The sequence below is a fragment of the Labrus mixtus genome, chromosome 7 (genome assembly GCF_963584025.1).
Source record: "Labrus mixtus chromosome 7, fLabMix1.1, whole genome shotgun sequence".
NCBI classification, from domain to species: domain Eukaryota; kingdom Metazoa; phylum Chordata; class Actinopteri; order Labriformes; family Labridae; genus Labrus; species Labrus mixtus.
The window spans coordinates 11,445,156-11,470,678 of NC_083618.1; the positions used below are offsets into that span (position 1 = coordinate 11,445,156).

Genomic DNA, 25,523 nt, shown 5'->3' on the forward strand with positions numbered 1-25,523 from the left:
GAAAATGTATTGCGCAAGCCAGCTCCTCAGAAAACAGTTAAGTCACTCTTTCCCACATATGGATCATATTTAGCACCATGTGTTACAAGTACGACCCCTATCTTAAGTTTTTGTAGATCTCAAGAGTAGATGTAGCGGTGGAAGCTGCTGTAAGGATGTTTTTATTTTATCTTTCTGGACAGGCTCAGTCAGGTTCAACATCAAAAACAACATGAAGAAATAACTTTTTATGGAATTAAACAAATCATTTTTTTCCTCCATATTTTGGATGCAGAAGAGTTCCAAAAGTGCAATCTGACAAATAAGCAAGCAAAAAAAATATATATGCTACAGTATGTTACAGCTGGTTAAAATTTTTCTTCACAATTCTTGAGTATGTTTTTTTTTGGTATTACCAGAAGGAAAATAAAAGCTCATGAGCAACAGCATGAAAAAGCACTATTCCCCGTCATGCTGTAAACGCAGTACGTCCTCTGCTTTCTGGTAGAGAAGAGGAACTCCTGAAGCCTGAAGGACAGTCTGTAAATGTTGGATCCTCTGTGCATGAAGCTGCATCGTTGGTTTCCGTTTTCCCAAGTCAGTGGAGAGACTGTAGATGCGCTCCTCCAACTGCCAATATATAACAAATAAAAAACTGAGACTTGGGTAAAGAGAACTGTGTCAGTGATTAAAAATGGTATACCCTCAAGTGACCTCTGAGTTTTTCACAGCCCATGATTTATGGTTCAATTCAAGACATCAAAAGAATGCATGCAGAATGTAAAACATCCGTGTCGGTCATCTGAGTATTAGCTGTGGTTAACTTTTCTAATGACCAGTGCCTCAAGAGCCCCATTTCTTTTCAAAATAAAAGAAACCAGGACACTTAAATGTATATCCACTCATCATTCAACATTTACAATACTGCTATATTGTTTAATTCCACATTCTTTAAAATGATACAATCTCAGTAAAAGTACCAAAGCTATGAGGGAAAGATAGAGCAACAGTGGTCGAGCGACAGAAAGAGAAAGTTAAGAGAGTGAACACTATGTGAGCACACTGTGAAAACAAAGCAGGGAATCAGAAAAATAAGATGTTATTTTGGATTATTTCACAGCTGTTACTTTCTAAACTAATAAAACCTCCACAGTTGCACACAAACGTGCATGAAGGAGTTGTTTTTTTGTTTGCTTGCAGTTGAAGCTGCACCTTAGGAGGCCTACGTGCCTCTCTGCTACACCATCCACCACACCTGCAAAACTTGTACAACTGCAACACAGTAAACAGGTCGCCATTTGTCTCGTAAAGTCTCTTTGGCGTCTCATGAAGAGGCACGAGTTATGTTAGTAAGTAGCCAACAGACGGAGAGCAATGTGAAGTGTTGCCTTCACATTTTATGTCAGATGTTTGTTTGTGTTCAGTCACTTTTTCTTGATCAGCTCTGTTTGCAGGTTGGTAATGACGACATGAAATTACCCAATTCTGTGTGGACAAGAGCTCATCCATGGTATCGAAACAAGTATTAGTAAAGTTTGATTTTTAAAAGAACTCTCGCATTTATGATTTATGTTTTGATGGATTATAATGCAATCTGTTTCAAAAATATTTAAACAAAAGATACACTTGTTTACAATTTTCTAGCACAATGCTGGTGTCTAAAACTCAACTGTGAACCGTGTTAATAAAAGAAATCAACAATTTGTCCTCTTACTTCCTTCAGCTCTTCACAAACAGCAGTCTTTTCCATTTGTTCGTCCTTTCCACTGGTCTGCAGCCAACTTCGTAACACCTCTGTCAGTTTTTGCCAAGCCCTGAGTGTACACACACACACACACACACACACACACACACACCAGTTACTATGCAGACATGTTGTTGTACATTTAGAAAAAATATCTTTGCAGATATCTGACCTGAGCTGCTTCCTGTCCTGTTGGTATGTATTCATGTCCAGCTTGATGCTGAGGAGTTCTCTGGTCAGAGCTGCAGTTGAATCTTTAGATGCCTCTTCGAGACTTTCTCCACTGACTGCTATTAGTTGTTTGTGTTGAAGAAGAGCACAGCAAAAAAAATGGTTTTAGTTCAGCATAACCCAAGCTAAATAATCATTTTATTATATTCAGTAAGCATACCTGGTAAAACTGATGAGAGTTTATAAAACGTAGGGACAACACCTGCACTATTTGTTTTCCCAAACTGAAAAAAAAAACACAACAAACAATAAAATATAACTAAAGTCACTTTAATCAGAATTGAATCATCATCATCATGACATACGTGGGTCATTACCGTGTTGTCGGTCCCAGTGGTCATGAAAGCAGAGGGGGGTAAAAGAACGTCTTGGTTTGCCTGAGAACAGTTCTTAGTTGAAACCTGTGTTATAGAGGTTGGCACATTAGATATGCTGATGCTCTGATGTGTGGAGGTGACTGGGACTTTGGCATGATGTAGGCAGGACGACGCTGTCAGACTCTGCTCCTCTGGACTGAGCTGTGAGGGTTTTGAAACTGCAACAGAATGCTTCTGATGGCTAGGAATCAAGAGAAGAAGCTTTTGTCAGTGTATTGAGGATTTTTTTTACATCATGTTCCCATTTGAGATTATCTCTCATTTGAAATCTGTTATTTGTGTTTCTTCATTTAAGGTGAAAAAGGGTAGTAGTACTTTGTCTTCACTGGAGATGTGAACAGGTCTTCGCAGCGACGGGGCTGACGTCGGTGTGTACGGCTGAGAAGACTGGGAAAAAAAAAAAGAAGATCGATATTCCATGTGTTGCACACAGATTCACAGCCTGTCAGGGGCTCAAACTCACAGCTTTCTCAGCTCTCCTTCCTCAGCTTCCTGCTCCACTGAGTGAGTCAGGGAAACACTCTTTGACCCAGGCAACCAGAAGGTAACACTCTTTTTAGGCAGCTGATCTCTGACCTGTTTTCCCCTCTGTGGTTTACTCAGAGCTCGCTGCTTCCACCTCAGAGCACAACGCTTCACCACTCTCTGGAGATGTTTCGACCTCTGCAGGAAAACACCAGACTTTATTTGACACTCAAATTAAATGTCTGAAAAAACACAAAATACGTAAACACAGATACCCACATGATCTTGGCATGGTTGCATGAGGCCTGTTGTGAGATCGTTCATATGAGAAGCATATGTGAGGATGCATGTCACACCCTCTCTCAGCAGCTGGTCTCTGTAGACCTTGGCAGCTGTGGCCACCTGCTCTTGTTTCCTGCGCTGCTCTGTGACCCATAGCCTCCATCCACACAACATCTGCAGAAGATTCACAAAACAACATCAAGATAAACAAGATAAACAGACGTCAAATCTACAGGTTCAGTGCTCGATTAATCAGCGAGAGAAGAATGTGTGGACAGGTTTCACCTTGGCCTGGAGAGAGAGGGACCAGTGCCAGAGCGCTCGCTCAGTCTGCTGTGCTTCTCTGTGTCTGTGACGCAGCTGTGGGCAGGAAGGAAACCAAAATCTGGTCAACAGTTCAACTGCACTAAATCAAACCACATCTATCAGCCTGACCTTGTTACAGATTCATGCCTATGTTCCATACAGGGCTGCATTATGCTAATGAAAAAAGACCAATCTTCTTCTTTTTAATGGATTTTAAGTGACAACTTCTTAAAAACAATAGAGGGCTAGACGCGCTACTTCCGTCTATCTGTATCTAGCATGCATTGAGAAAAGGAAACTGACTCAGATGAAAGAGAGTAACTGTCCACAGAAATGTTTAGGTGAAATGAAGTATTAACAAACCTTCACTCTCCACTGTTCAAAGTATGTCAGGTACATCTTCAACCTCAGCAACAAAACCCCCTGTCGTTTCATAACCTGCGGAATAACATGTTTACATTTTGAAGACAGCATCAAGACAACAATGGTGCTTCATAGTTTCACAAATAATGATGGTAAGACCTTATTTTGAAGCCACTGGCAGTGATGCTTATTCCATGCTTTCATAGCTTTAGAGAGAAGTTTGGACTCATGGTGCCGCCTGGCTTTTTCCATACAGATCCTCTCCCTCCGAGCCGCCCTAGTCTGCTTCCTCCACTGTCTGAGAGACCGCAGCAGTCGCACTAAGGAAACATTGAGTGGGGGAAAGACACATGCTTGATCTCTCAGAAAAATGAAACCTAGTATATAAGATCAATATGAAAGACATTTGGAAGAAGAATGTAATGAAATTTTAAATGTTAGTGTTCTTTTATTACAGCCAGTGTAGTATTGTGCATCAATTTGGTCAATCAGCAGTAAGACCAAGAATCACTGAACTGCATCAGTGAAACTTAAATCCACACTTACTTTCCATGTCTGTAAATCAAATAATAATGAAGGTAAGTTGAGAGTGTACTTCATTTGGTCTTTGATACCTTCGTTTAAAGACCTCTGAGCCCGGCTAACTGCCTCCCTCTGCTGGAGACGCTTTGAAACTGCACATGCTGTAGCTTTTCTCCAGGCAAGAAACACCTGACACATTCAGGGCAGAGGAAAGCGATCAGTAAAGACACTGTCAAAAGGAATGAGTGCATGTTTACACATGAGGGCACCAGACTGCTCTACAACCTTTAGCTGAAGGAGATGTTCAAAGTGATTCTGTGCTCTGTGCTCCATGAGCCTGACCTCTGCCATCAACACAGTGTTCTCCCTCCAAACACACAGAACCTTCCTAAAAAGGGATATTATTCAGATAGAGGAGAATTATTCAGAATGAGAAAAATGGAAGCAGACAGTATCATTGATCAACAACTGGTGGGTCCTCATTTAAGAATTCTAACTCAGACTTGGATCTTTTGTAAGAATATCTATAAATATGCAAGCTCAATACCTGCAAAAGTTTTCATTTTGTTGATGGTATAGTTCCTCTGCATGACCACAGAGCTGAGACATCTGTAGGGTGTACTTCTGTAAAAAAAACAGCAGGTCACAGAATGAGCCAGTTTTAACATCCATCTTAAATCACTTCAGCCTTTAATGATCCAGGTTACAAAATGAAGACGTACCTTCCAAGCCACATATGTGTTTTCGAGGAGTTTCACTTCATGGTGACGCTGCATCTGCTGCAGTCTGCTTTTTTTCACCCGCTGGCTATGAACAAACTAAACAAACACACACAAGTCACTGACACACTGCAGAAACACACACATACACACAGCACACCTGAAACCGATTATTGTGCATCTGATTTGTGTTGGAATCTGACCCTGGGCTTATAATCCAAAAAGGAGCTTTAAAATGAGTCTTCAGAGGAAGATGCAAGTTATTATGTTTTTTAAACCTTGAGAAAAAGGAACTGTAGCCTTTGAGATATTTTGTGAATGAATGTTATGCAAAATAGACAAATGAAAAACCACAGGGTCACCTTTTTCCATTTTTCCACAGCCCACCTCATGCAGCGCAGGTCACCTTGAAGACAAGCCTGCTGTTCCAGATTTCGCCTGATATGCAAACAAATGTAATCAAAAATACGTCTTAACCAACAGATTAGCAGTTCCACACACCACTCAACTGCGTAAGCAGGACTTAGCTTGCTCCACCTGTCCCGTATCCCTGTGCTGTTGATCTTCCACTCTGTCATCGTCTTGTGAAGCAGTGTGTGTCTGTAGAGATGCTCTGAAGTTTCCTGTTTCCCCTCCTCAATGAGCCGCTGCTCTGTACGCTTCCTCCAGTATCTCCAGGCTCTCAGCAGCAGGCTCCGCTCCTCCTGTAGGATTGCCTGAAAACAGTGAATTATGCCTCAGTATTTCATACACAACTTCTCTTTTTCAATCAAAAGTACAGAGAAGTTTATGTTTCCATTTACAGCCAACATACCATCCGCTCAGAAAGCATCTGCTCCTTGTGCTGCTCTGATCGTCCCCACCAGGAGTAGAACACCCATGTGTACTGACGCTGCCTGATAACACCGGGGTCATAGAAATACAGTAGAGAAAACAGGCTGATAAACTGTTTTACCTGTGGGAATTTGGAACAGAATGAATAAAAATCAGCTGGTGTGGGCAGCCGGAGGAGTTGGTATCTCACTGATTAAAGACTTGTGCCTTGTGTCGTCTCTGTTTATCGAGTCTTCTCTGCCGAGTAAACTCAACCCACGAGTTGAAACATCGAGGCAACATGCGTTCAGCGAACCAAATGTCTGCACAATGCTCCAATTCCTGCAGAAAAACATGAAGAATTTTTGTCAGTTATTTAACTGTATGTAGGAACCCTGATCACACAGGTATTAGCTACTATATTCACCAACTGTGAGAGCACATTTTAAAAGATGATTTGTGGTAATTGTTGGAAATCTTATAAGTTACTATTAGAATGACTTCTGAAATGTGTCCTGATCTATGCTCTGTAAGTATAACTCATGTCTTGATGTAATCAAACCTGCATGCGTCTCTGATCAGCAAGTTTTTCTCTCCAGCGCTGAAAACAGCTGCTCACAAGAGATTTGCTGGAAGACAAAACATTTCAAGCCAAATTTGAACCCAAGTCATGCAAACACAAACAACTTAGTGTGACATATTTCTATTGTTGATGCTACAACATAGAGTGACTGAAATGTTTCTCACTTTGTGGTAAACACCGTTTCTAGAACAAATGTAAAGAGATGTAAAAAAAAAAAAAAAAAAAAAAAAAAAAAAGCAACCTGTGTTTAGTCAGTGCCATTTCTGCAAGGGGTTGATAACTTTTGTCTTCAGCCTCCTCCAGGCGGTCCTGCCACTGCTTCCAGTATGTTATTGTCAACTATGCAGGCAAACACAAATTTTAAACTTTAAGGAGCGTTACAAAAATGCTGTTTCTATATACCTTATGTATGCATCTAAAACTGTAGTTACATTTTTTGTGTTTTGCTCGTTACTTACAGTTTGATGATATTGTTGGACAGCCATGTTGTTGTTCAGTCGATGTGTTTTGTTCCTGATGACATTAAGACCAAGTCCCTGAAAACCAGCCAGCTGCAACAACAACACCCAGCAATGAATATATATATATGAATGTGCTCTCTCTGTTTATATGCAGTTTCTCCATTTGATACGGGGTCTTACCAGAAGATAATGCTTGTGATGTTGACATGCAATCCTGTCTTTTTCAGCCTTTTCTCTGCACAGCACCACATCTACTGGAAGTTCACGAATCAAACAACCACGCTAATAACCAGTAGCTCTTACTTTCTCTCACTAAGATTTTGCAGTTGGTTTTAAAGTAGAATGTTTATTTTGTTTGTATTTGTGTTAGGATACAAGCTCTCCAGCGCCTCAGTGCACTGCGCTGGGTGATCTGTATGGCCAACCGCCCTGCAGCTTGCAGCCTGTCCTCCTCGCTCTTTTTGAGATGCAGCGCGCTTTTCCATCTGCTCCAAGACATCATTAACAGACGAAGACGGCAAGCACGTCGAATCACAGCTAGAAAAAAATGAAGAGCGTGTCAAGTTTAACAGCTTAGAATAGCAGTCCAATAAACATCAAGTTTTTTGTTTTGTTTTACCTTGTGACTCTTTCTTAGTTTGGATAATAGAGATGTAACATTTCCAGCGATACAGCGATTTTCTTTTCAGGCTGAGCATGAAGTGCAGTGCAGCTTTTGATTCCTTTTCTTTCTGACAAAGAGCTGTTGTGTGGATATCTTTCCACTGAAGCCAGGCCTTTGATAAAATAAAATAAATACACATGTAAAAAATCTAACACCATGTTAAAATTTTGAATTTATGGATGCATTAGACCATGTCTTTACCCTGCGCTGTATGGTTAGCTCCCTCTGTTTTAAGGCTCGGTCCTCTAAAGCATACAGGTCTTCATGCTGCTGTAGCCTAACCTGCCACAATCTCCAGGCTGAACTACACGGGCCACAAAAAGAAGAGAAAATAAACAAAATGAAACTGTGAAAACGATTAATCTGCTACACGTAATAGATGTAGGTCTGGTTTGCAAACACAATCATCTTACTGCAGAGTTGTGAGTCTGTTCAGCTCAAGGGCAGAGTCAAGCATCTTCTTCTTTATGCGTTTCATGCCCGTGTAGACCTCCAATCTGTGCAAAACCAGACGCATCCGCTGCCTGTCAGCTAACAAGAAAAAAATATTTTAATGATGAAAATTCTGCTGGCTATATTTTAATATACACAGTCCTTCTGCTGTATTGTGTGAAGAACAACGGTAACAACCGAATTTCCCCCTGGGATTAATAAAGTATTTCTGATTCTGATTCTGATTAAGATGAAATATCCTGTCACTGAATAAGCCATAATCATACCAAATAATTGAGCATTTTGGAGTTTGCTCTTCTCTGTCCTCTGCAGTGACACAAATATCCGCCAATGATGGAACACCAAGTTATACAGATAATACCTGAAATACAAAAGTATTTAATGAATGCACACACAACCTCTGTCCGTGACTGACTGAATGTGCATCCTGTATTGTGTACCTATAGTGACACTCTGCTCGCATGATAAGAGTCCACTCCCTCCTGGACGTCCACCACTCATCTTTCCATCCTTCGAAGGCTCGTCTCAAGACCACGCTGTTATAGTGGGACCTGCAACATGAAATATCCCATTAGATCAACTGACTCTTGAAGGTAGGACATTTCAAAGTGGAAAAGACTATGCCCCTAGCTGTAAAGACAAAAAATAAATTACATTTCTTATATCCAGCTAGCAAAAATAGTGTAATGTATTACTTTGCTTTATGAGGAAGAACACGGCCAAAGGTTCTGTGAATCCAAATCTTCAGGAACTTCCTTGCCAAGTGCCTGCAGTAATTGGAAAACTTCAGTTATACATACTAGTAAAAAAGGCGAAAAATACTGGTAAAAAAGCCGAAATGCAGTATAGCAAGTGTCTCAGCACCTTATCCTGAGTTCCTTGAGCCTTCCTCCTCTGTTCCAGCTGTATCCTACTCTATAAGGAACCCTTCTGGTGGGAACTTTACAGACTTGTTTTGATGGACCACCAGGTCGAGGTTGAACTGAATGAAGCTTTCTGGTGTTAGTTTGCATTATGCCAAGTCAGGCCAGTGGCGACAACATAACAATGGAAATAAAAGCTACGAAGAACGACACCCTTCGCATAAAACCAAACAAACTTCCTTCTGCAACGTGAAGGGACTGTTTGGGTTACCAACTGCCGCGCGTTTGTTTCTACTGGTCACGTGAACGCGGAAGTGACGTACGTATTTTTTTTTTTTCTTCTTCTTTTGATTCGATTTTCGGTGCATTACTGCTACCTACCGAAATGTGGTGTGGAGCAGTAGATTTGCAGAAATAAAAATCAGAACACTAGACTCTTTCAATTAATCCTGTTTTGCCTCCCTTTTCTTTTCGGCTCCTTTCAGCCTTCATCCCAAACCCACTCTTTTCTGTATGCTCTATACATGTCTACCCCTGTTATTTGTGTCCAAGTATTCTTGCCATTGTTTTCCTATTTGTCTTTTAATGGTTGATATACCTTCCGCTCGACTCAGCAGAATTATCATACTTCATACTGTTTGTGATTTGAGTGATTGTTTGGCTGGTACGTCAACACCCTACCCCAACAGCTGGAGCCCAAACAAAGCCAACCATCAAACCCTTACTTCATAATGCAGACAAACTTTTAAACTGCTGAGAGCTGCTCACCTGTCAGAGGCAATTACCTAATTATTTTCTACTAGTCATTAGCCATTAGACTATCAAAACAGCAACAAGCTCAGCTGCTTATAGGATACTGAGAGAGGTGGTCTGAGGTTATTTTATTTATGGCTTTATTAAACTGTGGGATGTAGACAGCAGCTCCTGTTTGCCTTGTCTCAGGATATTTAAAGTCAAATAACCAGAGCGGGATAGCTGAAGTTGAAACTCTTGTGCTGAATATTGTATACAGTATTAAACAGACCTACAATTTCTGCTGCTTTGATTTCTACCCATCCAAAGCTTTAAACACATGTAGAACTGTGCTCCCAGCAGTCCTACAAGACAGCCTTGGCTGGGTGTGAATGTCTGTAACCCAGTAAACCAGGATGAGCTTCTCTCTCCTTAAATGGCATTTCTGTCATTTCCACTTGCAGTTGGTGCTTAAAATGCTCCACTACATATTTACAGTCCTTGTGCCTGCTCTAAATCTAACCTCTTGAGATGTTTCACTGCTGCTGATGAATATGTAACTTTTTTTTCACAAGGCCCCTAATGTGCCAATTATTGCCTTCAATATCTGGAGACAGAGTTCCAAAGACATCATTATTCATAATAGAGAAAAGTATAAGGCTTATCACACTTCCTTGTGGAGGCCCATTTTCTACCTCTTATTTCCTAAACATTTCAGTTTCTACTTTTAACCGAACAGTTCTTTTCACAGCATATCACAAGCTTTTTCTATGTTAAGGAACACTGCTGCCGCTGTCACATTAACTTGTTCCAGGGTAGTGGTCACTGCCATATGGTTATTTCATGATATGCTTTCCAGTCACATATTGTAGTAATACTACTAGATGCCTATGTTAGGTCAAGTACAGAGTCATTTGACATCTATCCTCCCATCATGTTAGCAGATTATATTTCTAAATAATGTTTTTTTAATGAATATAACGGCATAGCAATCTCCTTCAACTGTCAAAAAATTCAACAGGGGTCTGGTGGACTATATAAGACAGTAAACAGATAGATAGATGGATGGATGGATGGATGGATGGATAGATAGATAGATGGATGGATGGATAGATGATGGATGGATAGATATATAGATGGATGGATGGATGATAGATAGATAGATGATGGATGGATAGATAGATAGATAGATGGATGGATGGATGGATGGATATATATATATATATATATATATATATATATATATATATATATATATATATATACATATAGATAGATAAACACTTTCCCTTGGGGGGATGTGTGAACAGGCAACTCTGTCACACATATATCTAAGTTCAGAGTAAAATGTGTCTTTTTGTCGTTCTCATACTATATCAAATCGTCTAAAACTCAGAGAAAGGCAAATATTATTTTACATTATCATTATATTACACATTAGATTAGATCGTGACCTTAATGTTTACAATCTATGACTTATTTATTGTCGCTGGGTTTTGGTTAAGAACGTAACGATGGTCTTTCAGCAAACTATTTAAAGTCGGGGCTGCTCGATATGTCAGTAATGGACAGCCCAGGAGGGCGGGGTCTAATAACATTAGCTCGAGGAAGTGCACTGAGACGGCTATGAAAAAATTAAAATCAGGCCAACCTGGATGATAATGATTAGATGCCCCAAAGAGTGCCTGTTTCGTGAGCTACATTTAGTGTAAAATGCTCACTTACATATTTTTCCCAACGGGTTGTATGGTTATATATTACAGTTACATGAAAGGGTTTTAATTTAAAAAAAAAGAAACATTTCCGACGCACATGAATCTATCGCGAATTCTACAAAGGCGCCATGGGCACAGTGTAATCTTTCCTAGGACCTTCTTAAAGCGGCGATCAGACGAAAATTGCTGCTACGACTTGGAAAACATAGAAGGAGCAGACAATAATTTAAGATTACACAGTCTCCGTTTAAATTAATTTGTTATTTGGACCTGTGTTATTGTGTTTAGTTACCCCAGTACTGTGTGCCTCTCCTGAAATTACTACTACAACTCAGCCGGCTTCAGATTTGGTACTCACTGGGTGGGCTTTATCCCCTTTCCCCAGCTAGTTGGCTAGCTAGCTGAAAGTGCTAGTTTTCTAGCTGGCTAGCTAGCTGGCTAACTAACGTAAACTGACACTGATTTTTCGTTAGCAACCGTTATCCCGCGCATCATTCACATCGAGTAAGTTTGTTGTTGTTGTTGTTGTTGTTGTTTTATATACGTTGTTCATACACTTCTTACACCTTTAATAAGAGCTGAGTGTGTTGATTAAGAGCAGAGTGTGTGAGCGCTAGCCTGCTAGCTCTCTACCAGTGTCTCCGGTAACCCGGTAACGTAGACTTTCTTCACACTCTATAAAGAGATGATTCATTCATCAATTCAATGGTTTAATGTGTTTAATTGCGTTGGCCTTTGTCGGGGTTTGATACTTTAGTAATAATTGCTGTAAATGATGGAGGTGTTTTGTTAATTAACAGACAGCAGCGCTGTATTAATTATTCTGATTGTCTCTGTGGCTGTTGTCAATTAACGAGTTAATTACCCCGCACCTTTGTTTTAAACTGATGTTATTTACTTTATTAGGTTTCTTTTTCTTCTGATGTCAGTGAATCTGTTGAGTCGTATTTGTAACGTTTAGTTATTCAACGTAACTGCATGCAAAACTTCTACACACAACTATAAATAAAACCCCCTTTTGATTGACACAGCCATCGACGTGCTGTGAACTTTCCCTCAGGAGCGGAGTTGTTGCTGTTTGTTTGAGCCATGGAGAACGATGCTGGTGTCGAGGAGAAGAATGGTGAAGCTGCTGTGGATCAAGTTCAAGAGCCAGCAGCAACAGTTCCTCACAGATACTCCAAGGTGATGAGAAAAAAGCTTTGTAGTAGATCTGAAGATTTAAGGATCATCTGATCAGTGTATGCAAATGTTTGATTCAACACAGCACATTTTAGTGTCTGTATTTAGTCTGTTGTTTGTGTGTGAACCTTGTTGTGTTGGCCAGGAATCCTTGGCAAAATAGATTTTTGTATTTCAATGGAAATACTCCTGGTTAACTTCTCATACTTTTGGTATTTCTATTTTAAGAGTCCATGCATAGTTACTTTTAACCACCGTCAATTCTTTCACAGGAGGAACTACTGGAAATAAAAGAACTGCCAGTCTCTAATGAAAGGCCAGAGTGTCTCTCTGATAAATATGACAGGTAAGAATTTCTTTCAATTGCACAATATACATTGTCCACAATAATATTCAGCGTTTAATACTAGAAGGTTCAAGTTTTTTTTGGGCAGACTTATTAAGAACAGGGACTTTCATTGACTTACGTCTAAATGTTTGAGGCTTAGTTGATAACAGACACTGGGGGAGTGAAAAAGTGAAGAACTTTGAAGCTGGATTCTTCTACAAAGCTGAAGAGGTCTTATTTGGTTCTTAAATCAAGGAGATTTTTTTTTTTTTTTTTTTTACAGAAGCCACCTTCTTGCCTTTTGCTGCCTCTGTTTAATACATTTTTTATGGGTTGTATTCATATTGGACAGGTTTCCAGGACATCTGCTCATAAATGAAGCATCTTTTTTGTACGTTATAATTAGATTTTTGTCTCTCTTGTATTTTAACCTCAAAGTTCCTATATGTGATGTAGACTTTACTACTCTTAGCTCACAGGATGCAGTTTGAAATCCAATATTGCAGGTTTTAAATGATGGTTATGCTAACTGGTTTTTACAAATTAAGATTTTGGTTTGTTCAGTATGTTTTCCCTCTGGTCAGAAGCATAGAGATACACATTGACATATTTCCCCACTGAAAGTATCATTCAATATTCTTCACAAATTTAGATTTTTGTTTCTGGAACAACTTTGGACAGTAATTTCTTACTTGTGTCTCTAAAACAGTATGTATGTTCTTTTAATTTGTGTTCAAATGGTGTTCTGATGCAGTGATGGTGTTTGGGACCCTGAGAAGTGGCATGCCTCACTGTATCCCACTTCAGGACGTAGCTCTCCGGTGGAAGGTTTTAAGAAGGACTATGTGGACGATAGAATTCCTTTGAAACGAAGAATCCCAGGTGAAGATTTAAATTAAAACACTGGTCGTGAAATGGTCACACTGTCTGTAGAAAGATGTTTGTCTCAGAGGAGATCTACTTAAAGTCATGGAGGAATGTGTTTGTTTTTTGTCAAAGGTTATGGAATTGTGAAGTTTCCAAATCCTGAAGCAGATCTCAATTATACTTTAAGTAATACAAAGTTTGGTCTAGAGGAGTACGATAATGAAGCAGAAATTAATTGGGGAAGAGAGAACAATCTTTATTGATCTAGCCTAACATGATGTGATTGTTTTTGTCTTCATGGCTCACAAATCTAAAACCTAGCCTTTTGCTGCTCTATGTATGCTTCCTCTTGTTTTCAGATCCTCGTGAGCGGTTAAAGGAGGACGATCTGGATGTCATACTGAGCCCGCAGCGACGCAGCTTTGGAGGTGGATGTCAAGGCAATGCTGCCCTTGCACCCCATGTCCGTCGCCCAATCAGCCCCCTGGAAAATAAGGAGAATGAGAGTCTTCGTCTCGGAGGAGCACGCAGAATCGGCAGTGGTCGTATAATTGCTGCCAGAGCATTCGAGAGAGAAGCCCGTGCAGAAAAAGAGAGGGAGCGCGAGAGGGACTTTAAAGATAAAAGATTCAGGGTTGGTGTTTATAATTTTCTGTCCATATATAATGTGTATATAGTCTTCAGTTGGTACACGTTCCAGTGCATTGAGAGAAAATGGTTTGTTTGAGAAAAAATGAATTGATGAACTCTCTTTTACAGGATGAAACACAGAAAACATAGCCTTACAGTTCAATATGTTCTAAAGCTCTTTAGCCTGTAATTTAAATTACTTTTCTAAATTAAATGCAGATGGTGTTGCGGTGTAAGTAATACAAATGTGGTTTATTTCAAGAACAGTTGACTTGTCTTGAACCAGTTTGAACAACATTTGAAGCAAAACTGTGATATTTTTGCTTTTGTCTGAAACAGCAGAGAGATTTTGGTGACAAACGTGTCTTCAGTGAAAGGAGAAGGAATGACTCTTATGCTGAGGAGGAGCCGGAGTGGTTCTCTGGAGGTCCTACCAGCCAGTCTGAGACAATTGAGCTCATTGGATTTGACGACAAAATCCTGGAAGATGAAAGGCGCAGGTCTAAGCGGTCAAGGAAGCGGGCGGAGTCTGTAAAAGAAGGCATGTCAAAGCCTTGTTCTAAAGAATTACAGCAAAATGATGTAGTCAAATGTTTTTATTTTTTGATATTTTATTAGTATATGACTGCTTTCACACAGAGGATACTCAAGACTGCGATTTTGTTGTTACTTATTTTTGTGCAGTTGTGGAATGTAATGGAGGACAGCCTGAAGAGCAGGATGCGGGTTTACAGTCCACTGCTGATCAGGAGGTTCCCCACCCCGATGTGCTACCTGAGCAGACGACCGGAGACTTTGACTTCAATGAATTCTTCAATCTTGAGAAGACCATGCCAGGACTGGCCTCAGTAAGTGCTGGGGGGCACTGTGTGTGTTTGTCGGTGGTTTAAAGGTGTAAACATCACAGTTGGGTCGACATTTAAACTTAATTTTTTCTTTGTGCATGTTCATTTCTAATCCATACAAGCCAGTGAGGTATTATAGTGTAACCCCCCCCCCCCCCCCCCCAATCAAATCAGACTACAGGTTTGTTTGTTTTTATATGTTCCATACAATCATGCCAAGTGTTTCAAAAGCTAGATGACTGATGTGGCTCAGTTGATTTAACAAATTCCATGTTCATCTTTTATTAAACTTCACCTCTGCTGCACTGGCTTGATCTCACTGGACTTGGACTGTGGTGGGATTCACTTTCACTGAATGGTGCACTTTAAAAATTGTCAGTGGGATTCTGCATGGGGTTAAAGGGGAAGTTAGAAAACAATCCAAGTTTATGCCCATCATTATACCTAGACCGTTACGGCTACTAATTGGACAACTTAGCATCCATTGTGCTATCAAAAATAATTGTGTACTGACTGGTTTGAAGCGTTAGATAAACACAAAGGCAGACAGCAGTGCGTTCAATGACACTGCCCTTCATGCTCCAGCACATTTTGTTCTTAATCAATGGATGACACCCAAAAACGTAAGTGCCTCCTTTGTCCTTTGTACCCTTTGGTTGGCTGAGGTTCGTGTTTTCTGACTCCGTCTAACATGCAAATGCTTATGTCTTGCAGATGATTGAAGACGTCCTGGGGGAGGGCCCTGTTTCTGCTAGCCGCTTCAGTCAGTGGTTTTCCAGTAACCTGAGCCCTTCAGGCAGCCGGTCCAGCAGTCTGAGGTCAACTCCTCATGAGGAGCTGGAAAAACTTGCAGGTAAATGGTTTCATTTCCCCAGAAAGAGCTTCATGTAAACATGTAGCTTGAGACCAATCCGAATCAATTTTTATTGCCAAGTACATTAACACATAGGAGAAATTTGACTTGGTGCGAAACGATTTACAGAGGACTAAAGATAAAATAGTAAGAAGCTATAAAAAAAAATAAAAAAAACAGCATAGCTCCTGCTGACAACTTAAATGGAATAAGATAAAACTTTAACAAGCAATTAAAAATAGATATATAAAACACAAATCAAAGAAATCTTGAATTTGTGTTTTGGCATGTTGGTATAGGAACTTCCAGACCAGCTGCCTGTACATTAAAAATCTATTTAAAAAGAATGTGAAGTGTCAGGATAACTTTTCATCTTCAAAATCCATTAAAGCTGACTCATGAAACAGGTCTGGCTGTACCACAGTTTGAGTGCATAGCATAATCATCTTTAATCTACAGTAAAATCTGGAATATAAGTCGCACCTGTATATAAAACCCTTTTCACACATACAGAAATCTCCTGAAACACTCCGGAGATTTGGCTACCCGGAAGGGATTTAGGCTATGCATGAACGCAAACAGCCGCATTTTTCACGCAGACTTAACCCGGAGTTTCTCCGGCCAGACCCCTAGTATTTTTTTCTGCAGAAAATCCGAGTGAGCTGATGTCTGAATGCGGCAGCATGTACTCCAGAGACTTCAATTTGAGCCAATGGAAAGAGAATGACGTTTATATACAGTGTCTGCACGCGACCACTACAATCTCCGTGCACGTCATTAAATGTTGTTGTCCACTCTTGGATGTTGTTATTCCATTGGATTACACATAGCATTGATATAACGGCAAATATTCTCATTATAGTGTCATGTAGAGGACTCTGTTGCTACGGCCGCTACTTCCGCGTTGTTTATTTACGTCACGTCTTACCTCGGGAAATCCCCTGAGCCCCCTCCCCTCTGACAGTGATAGTCTCCAGCTGTGAGGAGCATATGTGAACGGCTAGGTCGGGAGAATCTCCAGAGAAGTCCTCGTGTAATTATCGAGATATTATCTGGAATGCATATGAAAATGGTTTAAGAAGCACCTTGTTTTTGGAGGTCTCTCATACAGACGGTTTCTATTGTGTTCAGCAAAGTCTACAACGTGCAGTTTCTGTGCAGCTGTGTTGCTCTTTTTAATTCGGTTTGTTTTCACTTTGGGGAGTTTGCACTCCTATCTACAATACAGTAGTTCAGCTCTCAGCCTGCAGTGAAGTTGTGAAGCAGAGTCACCGACTCCTAGCTTGCAAGTCGCGCTTCCCTACTCTCTTTAACTTTAATATAGGACTCTTTCAATCAAAAGAACACTCGACAAGGTTTATTTACGGAACAAGATACCATTGTTTGCTTTAAAAATGCATGAGTACAACCTTGTGAGGGAGAAAAGATGTGAAGAAGTCGCGCAGCAAGCCTCAACACAGTCGAGGCTTGCCCACTACTATCTTTCCCATTACTGCATGCAATCAGCTTTCAATACACAATGAATGGGGATGTATTTTTAATCTTGTCAGGTCGCGCGCAGTGATGGTGGCTGCTGCACCAGCAGTAATAACGGCGAGTGTCAGCATTTTATACTTGTATATTGGTCACACCAGTGTATAGGACGCAACCAACTTTTTAGAGGTAAAAATAAGTATTAAAAGTGTTTACGCTACACCGTAACCAAAGAGCAACAATGGAGGACATCCAGCAATTCATGGTCTTTCTCATTGGCTTGTGGTTCTTTGTTACAAAATGCAATGAAGCTTTGTTTCAGACAAGGCTGTGTGCCGGGAGGAAAAATACAGCCGTCCTTTACTACCGCTGTCGCACAGGAAGTGACGATTCTTTCGGCCAATCAACGGACTGCAGTGTTTAGCTCCAGCTTTTAGGGTCAGATTGGTAGACTTGGCACACCAACAGAAGGGTAGCAAAAAGTAGGACGGTACGGGACGATAATTTGTGGACCTTTCCCGACTTGATAGTGGAAACGCCACAAAATGCGTGCCGTACTGAACTGAACTGCTTGGTGGAAACGGGGCTTTATACACCGGATTTTACGGTATGTCATCTGCAAACTGCTGCTTAACCAAGTCACTCTCAAATACCAGCTGGCCTTTTACGGTACATTCTTGCTATGTAATCCACATTCTTCAAAAAGCTGTTAATCTTCCAAATCTTGGACTTCTTTGCTCTTCTGAAGGGCTTGAGCCACGCTGCACGTCCCCTAGCCACGGCCCTGCCTCATTCTTCACACCTATTCAATCATCAGAGTGCAAGGAGAACGTGGACATCCTGGAGCTGCTGCACAAAGCCAAAATAGACCTGAAGCCTCTTCTCTCCACCCTGTCTGTCAACAAGGCAAGGCTTCGAGAAAGCAGTAAGTGCCTGTTCATAACTGTGGAATAGATGATGTGTTCATGCATAATTAAAGTCCACATGAAGTGAGAAGAGAGTTGGAGTTGAAAGAAACCCTGTAAGGGTTTATGCAAAATACATTTGCATGCAAATATCTGTCTATATAGCTTAATTAAAGCTGAACTCATCAGAGGTCTAACAATGGGTGCTGAGATTGCAGTACAATGGATTGTGTTCCACCCCTTATGCTCTTACTGGGACTGTTTTCCTCAATGTCCTATTTCAGCTGAAATGTAATTAGACAATACTGCCCAGACTATAGAAGAAAACCTGAGTTCTCCTGGCATAAAGTATTTTGACACATGCCTATAGAGTCTGCATGTACAGTCATTCTCATTAGTTTACATACCCTGGCAGAATTAGTTGGGTTTTTTTTTAAATCGCAAATTCTGCCAGGGTATGTTAACGTATGAGCATAACTGTATATGCTGAATCTGATTTGTACATGAGGGGTACATGTGTGTTGATTCTTTCCTGGGTTCTGCTGACAATGGGCGACTCTAGCGATCACACATTTTCTGCAGAGACACTGCACTACATCAAGGCTTGCCAGTCTTCTGTTAGATGCACATTTATGTATGCTGGTGTGTAAAAGCTTGAAATGACTTCAATAGATGGGATGTCATTCACAACAAGCCTCCTTCATAAATGGTTCACCTGCTGTTGTATCTTGGGAATAGTAACTGAACAAACCTTAACTTGAGTTGTTCCATCTGTCCACAGCTAACTGTGGCGCTGTGCTCTCACTGGAGGAAGTGGAGGGAGGGATGAACAGGATGAAGCTGGGCTCCGAACCAGGACCACAGGTGCGAAAGATGCCGCCTCCACAGAGAGGAAATGGCACGCCTTTTATGGCTGAACATTTAGAGGAGGCGTTAACTGGCGGCCCCAGCGCCCGTCCGCACTCACGTGACTCAGACATGTCGGCCTTTAATAAACTGGTCAGCAGCATGAAGGCAAGTGGAACTCTGCCAACTCACCCTAAAACCAACTCAAACAATGTAAGTATTATCACAACTTGATGTTTTCATTTTTTGTTCTCATTGATCCAGGCTCAAACTGGATTAGTAACATTTTTATCTTGGACATGGGATGCATTTACAAATGTGTCCTCAAATGGACAGATTACTACATGCATACATGCCTTTAGATTGGATAAGCCACTTTTTAATTACCTCATGAACAATCCAAAAAGTGATGGGCATAAATTTGTAGCATTTGTTTTGTATGTTTGTTGTGAGAAAGCTGCAAGTGTAATTTTCTATGCAAGTCAGTTCTGAGAGTTTTCAGCTAAGAAGACATAAAGTCAGTCATGTGATGAACGCTCTAAAAAATACGACATTGCATTTATGCAAATGAATACCTGACTTGCATAGGGGTTACTTTGATTGAAACATGCATGTAAAAATCCATCTCAGTGCAATAGCAGTTTCTTTTACTTGGATGGGTTTTTACCTGGATATTGGGGTGTTTGGTTTCATTGCACCTGCCACAAATTCTGTCTCCATGTACCTTACAGCAAATTTCAGACCAGGCAGTGGTGACTGTTTCTGAAGCTCCAGCTCGAGCACCTGCGCAGCAACAGAAGAACATATTTCAGGTTTGTATTATGATGATCCTCTCGGGGTAATGTTGACAAATAATTTTTTAGGCAATACCTTGTTTCCACTTACGTATGTGACTGATGTCCGTAGATCTGTAAATATATGAATGATGCCTCCTAAGTGTCCAACAAGAGGCTTGTTTTGTACATTTTTAGCAAACTGATAGAGGATGACTGTTTCCTATCAGAGCTGATAAATCTGACTATTTAATATCAAACTGATACAGACTATTTTAGCAGATTAACGCTGCTCAGATTCACAATGTGATAAAACTAGTTATTTTTAATCATACAAATGCACTTGACAATCAACATCATCAACTGAATCTCGCTAGGACCACGTAGTCATAGTCTATCTTTAAATCCCCTGCAATAGTTAATTTATTCTACTTACTCCAGGCACATTCAGGACAGAAATATTAAACAGGGGAGGAGTTTTGCAGGCACATCCAATGTCAGTATTTTTTTGATGTGGTGTCTTTAATGTCAACTGTTAAGATTTGATGTGCAGTTGATGTCTCCACAGGTTTGCCTCTTCAATAATGCAAAACATTGAGATGCTCTCTGTAGACTTTCAGAATGTGTCTCATTACTGGAATTCCAAAATGTCTGCGCATATTAAAAAAATATATTTTATTGATGTGAGGTAGCATGACAAAAAATCAAAAAATCTCTTGTGCATACCAAGTAATATTATATTATTACTTATTGATATAAGATTGACATTAACATTTTAAACTACAAGAGCAAGAACATTTAAATTTACTTGTGATTTAGATTTTACATTTGTGTTTCAGGAGCTCTTGGGAGGTTCAGCTCGTAGTGCCTCCCCTACACTACTTGGAAATTTGTTGGGAAGCTCTGAAGGCCCGACCACCTCTGTCCCGCTTCATGGTTTATTACACAAGGGACCTTCACCTCCCCTCTTCCCACAGAGGGCACCCTCACCTGACTACTACAACAGTCGGCTGCAATCTTCAACAGGCAAGTTCTTGTACAGGATAGTTGTTTTTAGTTTTTTTTTCATGAAATGCTTGCATTCAGTGTTGTGTCTTACAAATTCAAAAGAAAATCCTTCCAAGAACATTTAAGAGTACCAGTGTTATTTCTCAACTTCATTATAGCTGCAATTAGATTGCATATATGCATCTGTGACAAAAAGTAAGGGCCTGTGTCCACAGACAGCGCTTTCTGTGAAACCAATGTAGTTCAGTGTTTCAGCATTTGCAATGTGTCAGCTGTCGCTGTGCTCACAGCGCTCTCAGTTGAATACAGTTAAACTTTTGGAACAGCGCCATGCTCGTTAATGTCACTTCTTCCTCACTGACCAATCACAATCAAGGTGGGGCGGGACTAAACATTACATTGTTCTAAAGTTGTTGTTTTTTTTTCTTGGTGATATTTCCTTCAATTATAGCAAATATTAAGCACACAGAGCTATCTTAAATACACCTACTGGACATTACACAGAGAAGCAGAAGTTAACTTTCATAACCTAGCAACAATGAATGCTGGTGAGAAGCGCTCTGAAATGGAGGTTTTGAGTGCTTCCAGCACAAAAAGCACTGTTGGTGGACACAGGCCCTAAGAGTGAAACAAATCTGAAAGATGCTTTTTTTTTAACTTCTGTATGTGTGCTGGTGAAATAAGCTGCATCATTAAAAAAATGTTTCTCTCCTGAACTTCTAGGTTTTCCTGTTGGTCCTCCACCTATGTTACCAGAGCAGTATGCTGAAGTCCACAGGCCTCTAAGCCCAAGATCTGCTGCACAGCTTCAGGTATGTTGCATCTTTGGACATGTAAACTTTGATTAATTGCTTTGCTGGTAAATTAATGGAGTGACTTAAATTATTTAAAAAGAAATGTAATCCATTGTTAATGCAGAATACAAACGATTTGTAGTAGTGGTTTGTAAACACAACAGTGTGCTTCTCCTCCCCCGTTTGATGGCAATAGCTTCCTCTAGTTTGTGTCTAAGATCTGTCACATGGTCTGGTCACCAAGTTTTTGTCTAAAGTTGTTTGGATTTTGTTTGTCCAGATGAGGGCACTCTCTATGCCAGTTAATCATGTAGACCTGGAAGCCTTGGCATTCCAACAAGACCTCGCTCTACATGCACACCACGCATTCCAGTCTGGCTTCAAGCAACCACAGGACAAGTCTTTTCGAAATAGGTGAGATTTGTGTAAAAAAAAAGTCCTCAATAAAGATTAAGGTGAAATTACTGTTGAATTGAATGATTAATATAATTAATGCCTTTTAGCTAACTTCATATTCAACCATATTTTTTTTTAGAGCATATGGTTCACATAAACGTGATGACAAAATGGATTGGTTACCTTTTTTATAGTTATCTACAGCTGACATGCTTGTGATCCACAGATTACAGCATGTCAATCGCTCCCCTGGTCCTGGCCCTCAGCCTGCTGGAAGAAACTCACCAGGCAACCCTGTCACCAGCATGGTTAGCATAAACTTTATCGACCAAGCCGTCCCAGAGTACATTTTAAATTAGCAACCAATTGTTTCGATGGCATTAATGTGATCTTTTTGTGCTCCAGTTGTCTCCATCATTCACACCCACATCTGTGATCCGCAAAATGTACGCTACAAAAGAGAAAAGCAGAGATGAATCGTCAGGTCGTTCAGAGACTAAGGAGGACGCAACTTCACACTCTCATGATGGTACAGAGAATGAATTTCTACTCACAATATCTTGAGTTAGTTGATGTACATAAACATTGTTAATTTGGGATTTGTGCTATGTAAATATTACAGACAGCAGCTCACCAAATCTGTACCTGGAAGCAATGGATGGGAATGCTGTCCAGACTGGGGCAGTAAAAGCTGGCTCCCAGAACTTGCAAAACAAGGACCATGAGCGTCTCAGATCCGGCTCCACTGGACACCATACGCCCACAATGGTTCCTCCAGGACCGACCTCATCTTTCCCACGTCCCATCTACCCCGTACCGCTGCTATCACATGTACCTATGGTGCGCCCTCCTCCCCAGCTGCACCCAAATGTGGTACAACGAATGCTGGCCCAGGGTATCCAGCCCCAGCAACTTGGACCTGCTCTTGTGCAAGCAGGTTGGTTTTGGCCTTAAGTTTCCCATATTCTCCTTTGTTTTTATATTTCAAGTTTTTAATATCTAACTGTTTTGTAATATTAACCCAAACCTGGACTTCATAAGTTGATTATCTCTCTGTTATTCATTCCAGGTATATTTCCCCCACATGTTGATCTTGCACAACTTCAAGGCTTGCCTCCTGCCTTGCTTGGACAACCGCTGTACCCTCTAAGTGCAACAGGGCATCCACTACTACCTCCCAGAGCCAACGCTCAGATGCCGTTGGCAGTAATGCAGCAGCAACTTCAGCAACAAAGACCCAGTGAGTATGAGTGATGACAAAATGACTGAAGGTTTTCAAGTACAGGGCAAGTAGGACTTTCTCATCAAACATAGACTTCCATTATAAACAATAGATTGTTGCTACTAGATGTTTGTAGAACTATATGGTGAGGGTCATTTGTGCAGTAATAATGTACACCCTCAGACTGAAACTACAGGGATATCATTCTGAATAAGATATTTGTGCCACAAAAACCTCTACATATATATATTAAAATTTGACATTTTTTTTCTTGACGAAACTGTATTTTTGTGTCATCTTGCAGTACATCCGAGCATCCCAGGGCCTCAGTCACAGAGCCAAGGCCCTCACCGGACAAATGGCCCCCAGCAACACGGGGGTAGCCCCCCTCTTGGCCTCTCAAAGTGGTTTGGATCAGACATGCTAGAACAGCCACTCCCCTCCATGCCAGCTAAAGTCATAAGTGTAGATGAGTTGGAGTTCAGGCCATGAGAAAAAGACAAAAGGCTGGATAGCAGGATTCTTTTTTTTTCTTTTGCCCAGCTCCACTTCCTCTTTACCATAAAAATGTGAACTTTAATTTGAAAGACAGTGCACAGACCTGGACAGTGTAACCATGCCATGCTTTGTCTTCAACCTTTAAGTCACTGCTTTTGAAGATGCTTATCAGCAGAAATGGGAAGACAAGTGATGGCAGTTTGTTTTGCTGGCTGAGTGATTTTTTTTTTTTGTTTCTTTTTTTTTTTAATTTGTATTAGGATGTGCGCAGTAAATATTGTATAGGCCCAATTGTACAGACCACGGGAAAGAATCTTATTCTCCCTGTATATAGCTTTTTTTTCTGTTTTGTTTTGGTATGGGAAGTTTAACTGAAAGTCACCAAAAGCTGGTAGCATTCCTTTGTCACATCCAACTTTAATTTTCCCCCCTAAAGTGCACTGAGAAAGGGCTACTGTAGCTGGGAAATGTTGGATTGATGAGTAACTGAAGTGTGTAGTCTTCCTCCCCTTGTGGCCCTTTTCCTTAGAAGTGACTGAATGGAGCATTTCAAGACAACTCCAGGGGATGCAGCGAGTGCTGGTTGTGCCTTTTCTTTGTTTTTCTATCCTTTTAAAACTGTATCCTTTCCCATCCAACCTGTCACTGGGGGGGGGGGGGGGGGGGGGCGACAGCACTGCTCACATTGTCAGTTTTCAAGGGTGGTCGGGATTCAGTTTGTTCATGTGCTATTAAGTTATAAAAAGCACAAATAGAATTAATAAATAAAATCTTCAGTAAAACACAGCTTGCTTAATTGTTTTAAATGTTCTGATTTCCTAATGATGTACTCTGCTATACAGTATATTCAAATTGCTTAGAGCAGAACTGTCAAAGATTCAACCAGAAAGGCATTTTCCTTTTATTTCCTCTTAAGGAAAATGATGCAACATGTTTTAGTGCTAATGTCTAACACACCATCCTATCACTCTCCAACTTCAATATCAAACATTTTTATTTATTTGATCAGGTATATATTTTTACTGTATGGGTACATGCAAATACAGAGTCCTCTCGTGGAAAATCTGATCTCTCTTCCATCTTTCAAAGAGAGAGCACTGTCTACTTTCCACTAAATTTTAGCCATTTGCTAGTAGAAAGTAAACAATGAAGCATATCTGGCATCTTCCTTATAATCTTGTAAAAAAAAAAAAAATAGGACCCAAATTGCGGCTGTGCCATCTATATGTGCAATGTAGAGGCAGCTATATTCGCCTGCTGCAAATATTATAGCTTTGTCTATTACCTACAAGTCTATGCTCCAATAATGAGAGAAATGTCAGTGCTTTAGTATTAAATGTGTATGGGTCTTTAAGGAATATTGTCCACTGTTAAAATTAACAAGTTCATAACTATTGTCAGTATTGACTATCTACCAAATATTTACAAGATGGTTCATTATGTCAAGGACAGGGCCCAAAAATGGCCTTTTCAACCAACAGACAAACCCCCTAAGACTTTTCATTCATTACCAAAATAAGGCAGTATAGCATCAACATTTTACAGAAGGAGCTGGAACCAGCCGATGTAAGGCAATTTTGCTCTAGAAATTACTTGAGCTGGCAATTTCACGTTGATTTACTAATTGTTAA

At 40.4% G+C, this 25,523-nt stretch overlaps 2 protein-coding genes across 4 annotated transcripts; one reads left to right on the top strand and one right to left on the bottom strand.

The window, feature by feature from the left end:
• Window positions 1-145: 145 nt before the first annotated feature.
• Window positions 146-9,115, bottom strand: sfi1 (SFI1 centrin binding protein). Of its 2 annotated transcripts, none has more exons than XM_061042916.1 (31): window positions 8,827-9,115; window positions 8,658-8,729; window positions 8,403-8,513; window positions 8,229-8,323; window positions 7,923-8,040; window positions 7,711-7,813; window positions 7,465-7,621; window positions 7,221-7,382; window positions 7,026-7,096; window positions 6,843-6,935; window positions 6,626-6,723; window positions 6,364-6,430; window positions 6,013-6,143; window positions 5,803-5,884; window positions 5,526-5,704; window positions 5,351-5,426; window positions 4,992-5,087; window positions 4,817-4,893; window positions 4,555-4,657; window positions 4,362-4,458; window positions 3,907-4,067; window positions 3,748-3,822; window positions 3,364-3,438; window positions 3,076-3,252; window positions 2,795-2,994; window positions 2,647-2,718; window positions 2,272-2,512; window positions 2,115-2,178; window positions 1,896-2,010; window positions 1,694-1,793; window positions 146-609 (listed from the first exon to the last, which is right to left on the bottom strand). In XM_061042916.1, exons 1-31 carry the CDS (start codon window positions 8,973-8,975, stop codon window positions 439-441), a joined length of 3,588 nt encoding a protein of 1,195 aa, XP_060898899.1. In that variant the 5' UTR covers window positions 8,976-9,115; the 3' UTR covers window positions 146-438. The 2 variants fall into 2 exon arrangements, with proteins under 2 accessions (XP_060898899.1, XP_060898898.1); XM_061042915.1 differs by having other exon boundaries at window positions 1,896-2,013.
• Window positions 9,116-12,303: 3,188 nt separating this feature from the next.
• On the top strand, window positions 12,304-24,678 carry eif4enif1 (eukaryotic translation initiation factor 4E nuclear import factor 1). 2 transcript variants are annotated; one of them, XM_061042923.1, is made up of 18 exons: window positions 12,304-12,457; window positions 12,727-12,800; window positions 13,537-13,664; window positions 14,009-14,283; window positions 14,619-14,820; window positions 14,964-15,127; window positions 15,839-15,977; window positions 18,199-18,375; window positions 19,137-19,414; window positions 19,933-20,013; window positions 20,814-21,000; window positions 21,706-21,794; window positions 22,057-22,190; window positions 22,399-22,480; window positions 22,578-22,701; window positions 22,795-23,109; window positions 23,242-23,412; window positions 23,699-24,678. In XM_061042923.1, exons 1-18 carry the CDS (start codon window positions 12,362-12,364, stop codon window positions 23,884-23,886), a joined length of 2,904 nt encoding a protein of 967 aa, XP_060898906.1. In that variant the 5' UTR covers window positions 12,304-12,361; the 3' UTR covers window positions 23,887-24,678. The 2 variants fall into 2 exon arrangements, with proteins under 2 accessions (XP_060898906.1, XP_060898908.1); XM_061042925.1 differs by having other exon boundaries at window positions 18,268-18,375.
• Window positions 24,679-25,523: the final 845 nt, after the last annotated feature.

What these genes read in the sequence shown, in the direction of transcription:
- sfi1 (XM_061042915.1), bottom strand. Translation starts at nt 8,975, where the DNA reads ATGCAAACTAACACCAGAAAGCTTCATTCAGTTCAACCTCGACCTGGT. An exon ending in CGAGCAGAGTGTCACTATAG is followed by an intron (nt 8,324 to 8,402) that starts GTACACAATACA and finishes TTTGTATTTCAG; the next exon opens with GTATTATCTGTATAACTTGG. An exon ending in CAGGACAGGAAGCAGCTCAG is followed by an intron (nt 1,794 to 1,895) that starts GTCAGATATCTG and finishes GTGTACACTCAG; the next exon opens with GGCTTGGCAAAAACTGACAG.
- eif4enif1 (XM_061042923.1), top strand. Translation starts at nt 12,362, where the DNA reads ATGGAGAACGATGCTGGTGTCGAGGAGAAGAATGGTGAAGCTGCTGTG. An exon ending in AACAGAAGAACATATTTCAG is followed by an intron (nt 20,014 to 20,813) that starts GTTTGTATTATG and finishes TTTGTGTTTCAG; the next exon opens with GAGCTCTTGGGAGGTTCAGC. An exon ending in GACAAGTCTTTTCGAAATAG is followed by an intron (nt 22,191 to 22,398) that starts GTGAGATTTGTG and finishes TGTGATCCACAG; the next exon opens with ATTACAGCATGTCAATCGCT.